At 39.8% G+C, this 13,895-nt stretch overlaps 1 protein-coding gene across 2 annotated transcripts in view; it reads left to right on the top strand.

Annotated features, from left to right (window-relative positions):
* LOC126379177 (fatty acyl-CoA reductase wat-like) overlaps positions 1-13,895 on the top strand; it is a 55,179-nt gene that overhangs the window by 25,515 nt on the left and 15,769 nt on the right. For both annotated transcript variants that reach the window (XM_050027848.1, XM_050027849.1), the window contains exons 3-4: positions 7,072-7,202; positions 12,892-13,014. In XM_050027848.1, the coding sequence (XP_049883805.1) occupies positions 7,072-7,202; positions 12,892-13,014 (254 nt within the window). The remainder of the gene's footprint in view (positions 1-7,071; positions 7,203-12,891; positions 13,015-13,895) is intronic.

The following is a 13,895-nucleotide window of genomic DNA, read 5'->3' as shown; positions in this document are numbered from 1 at the left end:
CCAGTGCAGCAATGTCAAAACAGATTATAGATTTAAAAAAACAAAACATTCTAGTACCCGCACCGCCAACTCCGAGTTTTGTTTGTCCAATGTTTTTAGTGAAAAAATCGGATTCAAGCGACCGACCGATCTTCAACTTAAAAAATTTGAATCAGTACCTGATCGAGTTCAAATTCAAACTAATCAATATGCATCGTATTCCGGACTTTTTACAAAAGGGAGACTGGGCCATCAAAATAGATCTAACCCAAGCCTATTTTCATATTCCCATAGCCCAGTCTCATCACCCTTATCTCAGAGTTTTGTACAAAATGGAAAATGCAGTCGAACCAGAGCTACTTCAAATCACGAGCCTTCCGTTCGGGCTGTCATCTGCACCCGTGACGTTTGCGATGATATCCAACTGGATTGCACAAGTATTTCGCAACAGAGGCATGAGAGTGATTGTTTATCTCGACGACTTCCTGATTGTCAACCAGAAAAAACATGTTTTAGCAGATCAGGCTGCGGAAGCCGTTCGAATTCTATCTACACTGGGCTGGACGGTGAATTTCAAGAAATCAGTTCTAATACCGACTCAAGTCTTAGAATATCTGGGCGTGACATGGGACCTCAGTCGAAACTTAAAACTGTTTCCAGTAGAAAAGAGACTCAGAACACAATCAAAGATCAAACGTATTATGATCTTGAATCAGTGGAATCTCAAAGATGCCCAGAGCATGTTGGGCACATTAAACTTCGCCTCGTTTGCAATACCAAGAGGTCGGCTTCATTGCCGCCCACTACAGATGGCTTGTGCTCGTTTACCGAAAGACCGGCCGTATGCGAAGTGTGCGCTCGACCAAGCAGTCTTAGAAGAGTTCCACTGGTGGTTAAAGGCGCTCTCGGCGAGCACGCCTATTCATTGTGCTCCCATCGCACATTTCTTGACAACCGATGCGTCCGGCACAGGCTGGGGCGCGGTGATAGACGGCATACGATTAACCAGCGGTATTTGGAACCCCGATCAGAAACTATGGCACAGCAATCTGAAAGAAATGTGGGCCATAATTTTCTCCATTCACACAAATATCCATCGACTTCGGAAGTCGAGTGTACTAGTCCAGTCGGACAACAAAAGCGTAGTGAGCTATATAAGAAACGAAGGCGGATTACGTTCGAAAGCTCTTTTTCTCATGACACGGACGCTATTCCAGATAGTGGACGAGAACGAGATACATCTTGTACCTTACTATTTACCCGGACAGTACAATGTGGAGGCCGATACTCTATCACGACAAAAGGCCGAAGCAGAGTGGACACTGACTCCAGAAGCTTGCCAGGTGATATTCCGTCGATACGGAACACCGCAGATCGACCTCTTTGCATCGAAACGTGCACACCTCCTACCACGGTACGTGTCGAGGGATTGCAGAGATCTGTCAGCAGAGTATCACGATGCATTCAGCAAAATATGGCATTACCACACAGCGTGGATATTTCCGCCACCACACTTGATCCCTCGCGTACTTGCGCATCTAAACAAAGCCAAGGGCCTATTCTTACTGCTGGTCCCACGATGGCACAAAGTATTTTGGCGGCCAGACTTGAAGAACAGGGCCATAGCAGCCCCTTGGACATTGACGTGGTTGAGGCAGCGACTGGTGGACACTCGAACGGGAATGCCACCTCCACTAGTAGACCAGATGTGCCTAGAAGTATGGTTAGTGAGGGGTGGAGCCACTTACTAAGTAATTGGTCCACTGAAGAAAAGGAGTTACTAGACTCAAGTTGGAGGCCATCCACTAAGAAAATCTACTCTGGTATTTGGGCCAAGTGGCTCGACTGGTGCAATGTTAATCAGGTTAACAGTCACAACCCATCAGGATCTCAGTTAGCTAAGTATTTAGCTCATCTCCATTTAAGACAAGGTCTGTCTTATAAGACCATTTTAGTTTATAAGTCTACTGTGGCTACCTTAACTAATCCCGATTCAGAGTTGCTCAGCGCAAACCCTGTGGTAAAGCGTATTCTCAAAGCTATATCAGTCGCCGACGCAAGGACACGTCCTAAAACAATGTCAATTTGGGACCCCTCCCTAGTAATAAAATGGCTAACCTGTAATGGTCTGACCAATCTTACTCTTTATGAGATATCCCGACGAACCGCTTTGATACTCCTGCTCGCATCTAGCCGCAGGGTTCATGATCTAACCCTCTTACATATGGACAAAGATCACTTCTCGGACTACTCGGACTATGTCATATTACATCCAAGATTTGGTTCAAAAACTGACAGCTATACTCACAGACAATCCTCGTGGAAATTGACCACAGCTGGCAACGACACCATATGCCCAGTCTTTTGGATACGTAAACTGATTGAAGTATCAGCTCGAAGAAGGGGCACAGACCTGACTGATTTATTTATAACCGCACGAGGCGGTGTGCGAGCAGCATCCCGCACCGTGCTGGGCGGGTGGGTGAAGTCACTGCTGCGGGAGGCGGGCGTGAGCGCCAGCGCGGGTAGCACGCGAAGCGCCGCCGCCTCGTTCAACTGGCTCGACAACTGTCCTATCGACGAGGTTATGGCAAAGGGAAATTGGCGATCACCCAACACTTTTGCTAAGTTTTATTCGTCAGAGATTCGGTCAATTAATAATCAATACAATATTTCTAGAACTTTTTGTACCTACTGCTTGATTTGCACATACTTACTTATATGTTCATTTAGCTATTACTTTAAATAATAAACTGATTAATTTACTATACACCTACTGTTTATCTCACACATTGGCATCTTAATAACTTCTACCTATAACACAGCTCGCTTGCCACCAGGCGATAACAAACACATCTCACTCTATAGGTCTCGAATAACGGTTCAGCGCATATAATATAATGTTTTACCTTACAATAAAACAGTTATTATATGCAGAAACCTTATTCGAGACCTATATTTTAATTTCTGCCTGCTGGCATCCTTTCAGTTTCACATTTTCATATACTCCAGTGAGATGCAATGTGACGAGCCGATCACGGCCTGCCTGCGACAAGCGAGGCTCCCCTCTCTTCGTTCCGGCCGCCGGGGGGCGGGGGTGGGGGGCGTTTGGGGGCTGTTCAAAGGAAACGGAAGTAATGCTGTCTCACTCTATAGGTCTCGAATAAGGTTTCTGCATATAATAACTGTTTTATTGTAAGGTAAAACATTATATTATTAATATAAATCTGATAATCTGTCTGATATCGTTAATCTCTGCATCCTTCCACGGTCTAACCATCACTTAAAATCGTAAAATAAAATAAAATTTTTAACAAAAAAAAAACCGACTTCAAACGCAAAACTAAAAAGCAATAAATAAATTTACTTCGCACAAAGTAATAAGTACGTATTTACAATTAGTTAATTAATTTTATAATTCTGAAGTCGGTGCCAAGTAAATGCTACAACAACCCTACTACAATATCAAATTACTATGTACACACAATATTGTTTAATACCTATATCAAAGCAATTACAAAACAAGGTCAAACAAAAAATCACAAAACAATCAGTATTTGAAAAATATATGAATCGGTACTTCGTTGTAGCATTTACTTGGCACCGGCTTCAGAATTATAAAATTAATTAACTAATTGTAAATACGTACTTATTACTTTGCGCGAAGTAAATTTATTTATTGCTTTTTAGTTTTGCGTTTGAAGTCGGTTTTTTTTTATCACTTAAAGTTAAAACAAATTTGGACCCCGCCAAAACAAAGCATGATTAGAAAAATGGTATGATAGACATTAGTACATCGCCTAGTGAAAAAGAGACAAGAAATCGGTCTCCTTCGCGCTATTAAATCAAATCAAATATACTTTATTGCACAGAACTAAATACACGCAAAACGCTAAGTACACACAACAAAACGCAAAACGCGGCACGTAATATGCTATTATATGCAGTTTATGAGGAGCTCGGTGGCGCAGCGGTTAACGCGCTCGGTCTGCGATTGTTGAAGTTAAGCAACTTTCGCAAAGGCCGGTCATAGGATGGGTGACCACAAAAAAAAAGTTTTCATCTCGAGCTCCTCCGTGTTTCGGAAGGCACGTTAAGCCGTTGGTCCCGGCTGCATTAGCAGTCGTTAATAACTACCAATCCGCAATGGGCCCGCGTGGTGGTTTAAGGCCCGATCTCCCTATCCATCCATAGGAGAAGGCCCGTGCCCCAGCAGTGGGGACGTTAATGGGCTGGTGATGTGATGATGCAGTTTATATACAGTTTAACTTGGCTGTCACTCTTCTTCTATCGTGTGGGTTGTGATGTGGACCAACAACCAACCTCATCTCATCATCATCATGTCGTCCAAACCGTATCCGGCGACGGCGACTCCTAAATATCTATCCCGGGTCGGTATTGTGGTGGGCTCTGATGTGGCTGGCGAAACCGAACTTCGACTTGGAGGTCCGGTCACACGGCACACAATAAAGCTGGCCTGATGAACAACAACCCCAAAAAAATCCGGTTACCTAACCTGAAGATTTTGACAGGTCCGGTTTTTCACAGAGCGACTACCTGTCTGACCCTCTAACCTGCGAAGGGAAAACCAGTCCAACACAAGTTAACTCACATACCACCGAAAATGCATTTCTCGGGAATGTGGGTTTTCTCACGATGTTTTCCTTCACGGTTGAGCATGGATAATCTTTTATGATCTCAACATGAATTCGAAAACAAATTCGACAATCATTGGTTTAGGCCTGTGCTGGATCCGAACCTGCGACCACAAAGTGAGAGGCGAGCGTTCTACCAACTGGGCTACCATGACTAATATTAATAACCGTTGACCTTAATAATGAATTATAAAATATTGATCAAAACAATCCATTGCTATTTATAATCGAATTTTTAATTTAAGTTTATTATTTATAAAGAGGAATTCAAATTTAAAATGTAGATTTTCAAACTAAAGTGAACTTTAGTTTATGAATATCATTATCAATTTATTAGTGAATTATATTATATACTCCATATTAATTCTTTTGTCATATAGGTCAAACTGTGACCTGAAAATATAAATTCCTTGTGGTAATTCCAATGATACATAGAATATAATTGGGAGGTAATTAATTTTCTGTTACTAAGCTCTCATTTTTAAAGACTCATTTATAAGTGAACTATCTTATATGTCAAAACAGGGGGATTAAAAAGGCCACATTGAAGCAAGTAATCTTCAATGCGGCCATCCCAATATTGCTTTTAGACCTTTTCTTGACATCACTAACTTACTTTTATATGCGAACATGCCAAATAGCAAAATTTATTTTTAGATTGATTGCTTCAATTTGGCCTTTTTCCCATGTTGGGCGCCATTATCACTTAGCCTCTGGGAATTTTATAAATTAAACTGTCCTTTTCCAACTGGCCTTTCTTTGTCGTAACTCATCCTTCAGACGGGATACACTCCACGTTGCTCCACATTTTAGAGCAGTTTATCACGAATTTTAGCTGGACAGTATGGAAGTATGGAGTAGTGGGCGTCGTACGGCTGATGATGATGATGAGTATGGAGAACTGTCAACATTTAGGAACATTCAACAGTGCTGCCTACATTTGAGGTTCCAGTTTTTATCCTTAACGCGCCGCGAGAAAACACGTTTATCAAGTCAAATCAAATATACTTTATTGCACAGAACTAAATTTCAACAATCAGACATGACACATGAATACAGTACAATTTGGGCGACCTTATTGCTGTAAAGCAATTTCTTCCGGGCAACCGCCAAAAGGAAACAAACATTTACAAACACTAATACAAAACTTTCGCAAAGGCTGGTCATAGGATGGGTGACCACAAAAAAAAACAGTTTTCATTTCGAGCTCCTCCGTGCTTCGGAAGGCACGTTAAGCCGTTGGTCCCGGCTGCATTAGCAGTCGTTAATAACCATCAATCTGCACTGGGCCCGAGTGATGGTTTAAGGCCCGATCTCCCTATCCATCCATAGGGAAGGCCCGTGCCCCAGCAGTGGGGACGTTAATGGGCTGATGATGATGATGAATACAAAACTATTTCTTGCACTTAAATCAAATATTCTTCTTGCGTGCAGGCTCATTCTTGGCGCGAAGGTTGTCCATCGGCATACATCGTTGTAATGCGGCGAGTGTACCAGTGGTTGAGCATTGGAGGTCCTGGGTTCGTTTACCGGTGGGGACATATCACAAAATTACTTTGTGGTCCCTAGTTTGGTTAGGACATTACTGGCTGATCACATGAATGTCCGAATGTAAGATGATCCGTGCTTCGGAAGGCATGTTAAGCCGTTGGTCCCGGTTACTACTTACTGATGTAAGTAAGTAGTCGTTACATGAGCCATATCTGGGGCCTTTGGCGGCTCAATTATAACCCTGACACCACGGTTGTTGAGGTTGGTAATCCACCTACAACCCACACGAGAGAAGAAGAAGAAAAGCAAATATTAAAAATACATTATTATAATTAGATAGGTAGCAACAGGCGGCCTTACCCTATCTTCTAAATATCTTCTAAATATATAAAAGGAGAAACTGAATGACTGACATATCCACGCACAGCCTAAACGGCTAAACGTAGGCACTTTTTGAAACGAAATTTGAAAGGGACGTAGCTTAGGTACCGTAGAGGTGCACTAAGAAAGGAATTCCCGAATTCCCACGGGAACGGAATTAGCGGGAAAATCCTTTTGTATGAAAAATCTAAACCGCTTAAGTTAGACGCTTGAAATTTGGCATGCAGGTACCTTAGTTAACTTAAAGCTTAGTTGCAACAGGATATTGCAAAATTCCCACGGAAAAGGGAGTTAGCGGGAAAAAACATTTGTATGAAAAAATCGAAACCGCGTAAGATATAATATGTTTTCAATCTAGCATGCATGCATACCATAGTAAATATAAAGTTTAGTTATGGCTGTATTTTGCAAAATGGGAGTTAGCGGGAAAAAAATTGTATGAAAAAATCTAAATTGCATAAGTTAGATTTTTGAAATTTGATATGCACTCCCACACACACAAATATGTCTCTTTTAAAAAAGCTAGTTGTGTATAGAATTAAATGTAATCTTGCCCTATTCTCAGGGTTTCTCGGCAAAATCCTGGTGGAGAAACTTCTACGTTCGTGTCCTGGAGTGGAGAACTTATACCTGCTGGTGAGACAGAAGAAGGGGAAGGACATCTATACCCGGATAGAGGAGATATTCGAGGATCCTGTAAGTATACTAGTTAGGTACGGTCACGAGCATTAATATGTATACACTTTGGTACCAGTTCACATTAACTTTTTTGACAAATTGAACTGTAAGTCTCACTAAATGTCAAAATATACTAGTGCGACAGAGTCCTAAAGTGGGTACATTAATTTGCTCATGACTGTACTAAACATAACATAAGCTAGGTACACTTAACTACTATACTATAATATATACAGGGTGTTAGGGACACCATCCACTACACATGGGTAAGCCGACATGACGTCACATTTTAATTTAGGTATCAGTTTCTGTGTTCGTTTTCCATGTTTCTATATAGAAAATATTTCGTGTGTGCGTTAACTTCTAATGTGATGTCATTATAATGTATATACACTTCTCATCAAAAAAAATCGAAACACCTTGCAAGTTTACGTTTTGTCAGGATTATCAGAAAATGTGTACATTTAGGAATAAATGTTAAATGTCGTTTAATAGTGAGTAATATGAGCTTATCAAATCTTAATGTTAATGTTCTAAATTTAAATGAATTTTTGATAGGTTTTGTATTTTGTTAAATGAGTCATTTTTATTCCGTATGGAGTATAAAGGAAATGGATAAAACAACACACGTAAATGAAAAAAAAAAGCTAAAAAACGTTTATTTAATAACTTGTATTCCCTCCCCGAGCTCTAATTACTGCTTCCATACGGTTCTTCATCGATCGGATGAGAGTCACGATCACATGCTGTGGTATATTGTCCCATTCCTCTTGGATTGCATCTTGCAGCTGGCTAAGTGTTTCTGGGGCAGGATCTCTTGCTCGAATTCGTCTCTTTATTTCATCCCACAGATGTTCAATGGGATTCATGTCCGGGCTTCTTGCTGGCCATTCCATAATAGAGATATCGACTTCGTTAAGCTAATCTCGTACGACGCCCGCGGTGTGAGCCCTAGCATTGTCGTGCATGAATATGAAGCCGTTGCCAATAAAATGTGCATAGGGCATCACATGAGGCTCGAGACACTCTTCGACGTACCGATGACAGTTTAGTGCAGGCAGACGTGGCCCAGACACGAAGCAAGCTCTGTCTTACCGTCGGCGCTGATTCCTCCCCAAACGTCCACGAACCGCCACCATAGCTGACCTTTTCTTCAATGCAGCATTGTGCATAGCGTTCTCCGTCTCTTCTAGACCTTGTTCCTTCCGTCGTTACCATACAGCATAATTTTACACTCATCAGAAAAGAGAACTTTTCTCCACTGTAGGTATGACCAATTTAGGTGCTCACGTGCAAAGTTAAGGCGCGCTCTTCGATGGTCTGCAGTTAATTTCGGCCCATTTGCTGGCTTATGCGGTACAGTCCACGATCCTTCAACCTTCTTCTAATTGTAGAGTCACTTACAGCCACCCTTCGTACAACACGAAGCCGCTGCTGCAGTTGAAAAGCGTTAAGGCGTCGATTTCTTAAAGAAGTTGTTACAATAAAACGATCATCTCGCTCAGAAGTGACCCGATTCCTGCCAGATCCTGAACGGCGCGTGAACAAACCAGTCTCCCGATAACGTTTATAGACTCTATGAACAGATGACAGGCTTAGATGCAGTCTTGCAGCCACAACACGCTGACTAAGGCCAGAATCCAGCAATGCACAACTTGGGCGGCTTCTGTGGGCGAAGTATCCATACGTTTTAGAAAAAAAACCTTTTTTTCAGACGTCCCAAAGTCACAGTATTGAAATAAAAACAAAAAGTTTAAGGATAGGCGCCAATTTTTAGTTTTTAAACGCTAAATGTACTCCAAGCCTAAACACACATTTGTCTCAAAACAGTGATTCATTTCGTTTATAAGATAAACAAATGAAATTCTAATTTTGAATTTAGAATTTTCGCTATTACTGTAATGGCCAAACTGCCAGCTATACATTTATGTAATTTTTTTCATCGTATTAATTCTTTTTTGTGTTAAATTCGGACAGAAACAATGAAAACGGAAGTGTTTCGATTTTTTTTGATGAGAAGTGTATATATGTAATCCGTGTCTGTGGTGTCCTAAATAATAAATGTTTCTTTCTTTGTTAGTGACATCGTAACGAATACTGAGGGGGATGATTCAGACCATGATTCTGAGTTAGTATCAAGTGGATTTTCCTGTTGAAAAAACCATGAAAAATTTGGGGGGTTGAGGTAAACCTAACTCAGACGCTGGTGGGGAGCGGAGAGTTGCCATTATGCTCTATGCCAAAAGGTCAATTTTCGCTTGCAATACAAGAATCACTTAAACCAACATGACATTTTTTTTAAGTTTTGGACCAAATTATATTATTATATACTGTGGCAGATGAAAAGGCGTTTGTGCAACGTAAAAACAATATTTTATTCGGAGAGAGAAAAATGACACTCAAAAAACAGCAGTTGTAGATCTGTTACTAAGCAACATACGTCACATATACATACTTATATTGCACATGAACTTGCACATACATTAGCATACAATATTTAACGACGAAGTGCAAGTGATAAAATAATACTTGTGATGCGTTAAAGTAGGACTTTTCAAGAATAATTTATTTAAAAAGACCTTAAAATATTTACTAACAAACATAAGACGAAGCGAAGGCCGGAACAGTATGCAAAGTAGGAGTAAGCACTTATTTGTTTTTGCTTTTAAAACGAGGTTTCATGACGACTTCCACCTTGACCTTTTACCAAAAACACTCCCCAGACCAGCGTTGCCAGATTTTTTTTTGCCAAGTCCGGATTTCGGAACTTTTTGAGTGTATGAAGTTACTAGTTACTGTATCAAGTTTGTCAGGATCGAAGCAAATGGAATTCTATAGTCTCTGCTTACCCCGGTGGGAAATAGGCGTGAGTTTATGTATGTATGTTGAGTGAAAAAAGCGGGATTCTTTCGTCGAAAGCGGGACATAGTAAAAAACGTATATAATAAAAAGTTTTTGAATATTTATCTTTTAATTTGAGTTCAAATTACATTTACGTGACAATAGATAGCAAAAATATCCATAGAAAATGTACTTTAATAAAAAAATAATATTTTTAATCAGATTTTACCCTATCATTAAATAGTTGCGTCTTATTCGTCTTGAAAAAAAAAGCGGGACTGAGCCTGTCCCGTGCGGGACATTAAATTTTGATTTAAAAATCGGGACCTCCCGCCAAAATCGGGACGTCTAGCAGCTCTGCCCCAGACACTCATTCAAAAATCTCAATAAATATTCAATATTCTTTATTTGCATACTATGGTGTACAAGTTTGTAAGTTACATTATGAGTTTCACATCACAGACCCTTTCGGGCACAACAATATAGAAATTTAAAAGAGAGAAGGACCTTTTTACATAGTTACATCAGTATCATTAATATATTCACTAGTTCTGTAGTAACATTTATTAATTAGAAGTTCTTTTATTTTTTTAATAAAGATTTTGTCACTTTTTTCTTCTTTTAATATGTTAGGCAGTTTATTATAAATTTTGATGGACATCCATCACATATTGTCTAGAAGAATGTAGGACCAGTGTAGATATAATAAGTAGTAGTAGTATAGTATAAGTAGTAAACGCGCTCGGGCTGCGATTGTTGAAGTTAAGCAACTTTCGCAGACGCCGGTAATAGGATGGGTGACCACAAAAAAAAAGTTTTCATCTCGAGCTCCTCCGTGCTTCGGAAGGCACGTTAAAACCGTTGGTCCCGGCTGCATTAGCAGTCGTTAATAACCATCAATCCGCACTGGGCCCGCGTGATGGTTTAAGGCCCGATCTCCCTATCCATCCATAGGGAAGGCCCGTGCCCCAGGAGTGGGGACATTAATGGACTGATGATGTGATGATGACATGAGCCATGTCAGGGGCCTTAGGCGGCTCAATAGTAACCCTTGGTACTTCCACCTCGCAACACACGATAAAAGAAGAGACCTATTTTCTCATTACTCGGGTACTTACATAATTATTTAAAAATACAATGTTATTGCAGAAGCATATTTAAAACATTTTATTTTTCTTGATATTTGGATTAAGTATGTGGAAAATGTCCACATGAGATTAACTCAAAATCATGGTCTGAATCACCCCCTTAGTATTCGTTACGATGTTACATACATCCTATATATTATTTTCCTTATTTAGTCTTTTAGTAAAGTGTATAATGTACCTACCTATGAGGTGCTTGTAGGTATTACTTTTATACAATGTGGGTACTTACGAAGTGCTTATATATTAATTACTTACTTGACATAATATTTGCAAAGAAGTGCAATATTATTATTTATTTACAAAACATGCAACATTTCCATAGAAAATAGATTCTAATTGCTATTTGTTTTCCGTTGCAAATCCATAAGTATTTATCTTATGTTCGCAAACAATGTTATATTTACATTATACTTACTTAACTATACATACTTAGTTCTGAGACATACAACTCTAGCCATAGAGGCGGCCAATCAGCTCGCGGCACCAAACACTTCAGGACCCGACGTGGTCCACGATTTCTCTCATTCAGCGCTTATCGCTGTCGACCCAATAGGGTCGATTAATTCTTTCAAATATTTATCCTCACAGACGACGCCCTGAGCCGAGGTTCGCGCCCAACTGGGCACGCTCAGGCCTGTTGTCTTAAACGTTGTACCGGGTGAGAGCCTTCAGCGCTCCCCATTTGTCCGGCCAAGTAGTTAATGCCATCTGCGGCAAATCTACAATAAGTCACGTCAAAAAAAGAGACTTACAATTAACAAGGATGATCATTTATGATGATGAGGATGATTATATTTGATCAATGATGCACAAATAAGTAACTTAATAGGTCTGTACACATATTATATGGTAACAGTTGGCTTGACCAATATAGACGATGATACGGCTCACCACCTATCACGTTGGTCTAACAGAAAGCTCGGTAAGGTGTGGGTACATACTTCGTCTTGCGACTTTAAGGATGAAATCTACCTTATGTCCTCCATCAGATATCGCTACTGTTGAGTGTTCTTAAATTTTGACAGTTCCCCATACTATTTGAGTAAACAAACATATTGTTTTAAGCGCAGCGTTTAACTGCAAAATCATAGGTGTTATATTTACTCCTTAAAGATCGGAAAGAAGAAAATTTAGAAAAACTTATTTTCAATCAAAACTGCCTTTTTCCAACTGGCTGCTTTTCTTTTTCGTAACCATCCTTCAGACGGGACACACTCCACCTTGCTTCACATTTTACAGCAATTTTTCACGAACTTTAGCTGGACAGTATGGAGAACTGTCAACATTTACGAACACTCAACAGTGCTGCCACCTACATTTGAGTTTCTAGTTTTTATCCTCATCCGAGTAAACAGAAATCCGACATATAAAAGTAAGTGCGCAATATAAACAAATAGTAAAATAAAATAGGAATTTGTATATTTTCTGTTAAATAGCTACGATTATGTAAAAAATGAACGTGTCGTACAAAATATCTCATATATGGCAAGGTTCTCCATTAAATAGGTACTTAGGTACTTCTTTAGAAAGGTATATTAATACCTAATTGAATTTGTTTTCATCTTTGCAAGCGTTCAACCGGCTAAAACAGGAGGATTTTATTTAAATAAATAAATGAACGTTTCGTACAAAATATCTCATTTGGCAAGGTTATTCATGAAATAGGTACTTCTTTAGAAAGGTATGTTACCTAATTGGATTTGTTTTAAATTTTTCAGGTGTTCAACCGGCTAAAACAGGAGGTGCCGAAGTTCCGTCACAAAGTGGTGGTGGTCCCGGCTGACTGCGAAGCGGCGGGTCTAGGGTTGACCATTAGCGATCGGCAGATGTTAGTAGACAAGGTAACACACCCACCCTATGTCCTAAGTGATATCGTAACGAAAACTTTGAGGGATGATTCAGATCATAATTCTTAGTTGATATCAAGTGGAATCGCCAAAGTATGGAACTGAAAATAATTTAAAAAATACTTACACTAAAATTTTCATGAATGTTCCAACAGGAAAATCCACTTGATAGCAACTCAGAATCATGGGCTCTCTGATGGGAATCATCCCTCAAAGATTTCGTTACGATGTCACTAACACCCTGTATAATATGATACTACATATTAACACTCCTGGGGATATTGTGGAAATCACTTTGTGCCTCAAGAAGTCATCATCATCATTAATGCTTTCTTAGATGAATTGCTTTGATGTGGTCATTTTAACCCCCATGGGTCAAGTCATGTTTCATTTATGTTTCAGTAATTATAATGGTGAAGTAGGGTTCTGTAACAGTGTCCTAGCAGCTCCCAGGTCGGAAGCAGCTGGGGCAATGTACAAACTTGTAGAAATATCTGTTAAACCTCGGTCATTAAATACAAAGCTGTGAGTACTATGAGGGTGGCATATTCTAATCAGAATAAACATACATACATACATAAACTTGCGGCACGCTGGGTGGTGAGGATCCTTCGTTCTCATAATATATGGTATCCCGACGTGCCGGCAGAGTAGGGGAATGATTGGTGATGACGATGATAAAGTAGAAGCAACAGCAAGCAGGAATATATACAGTTTATTAAAAACACTTCACAAACAGGATAGGAATATACATAGTTCACAATATACACACTTCACAAAAGAATCAAGACTTAGGAATTAGAGGACACGGCCCTAAACAGTATAATATACTTGTTGTTTTTATTAAGGTTGGGGATTCAGTGAGTCAAAAGTGA

This window comes from Pectinophora gossypiella, chromosome 28 (assembly GCF_024362695.1).
Source record: "Pectinophora gossypiella chromosome 28, ilPecGoss1.1, whole genome shotgun sequence".
Lineage (NCBI taxonomy): Eukaryota > Metazoa > Arthropoda > Insecta > Lepidoptera > Gelechiidae > Pectinophora > Pectinophora gossypiella.
Note: the sequence above shows the minus strand (reverse complement) of the source record. Positions and strands in the feature narration are given on the sequence as shown.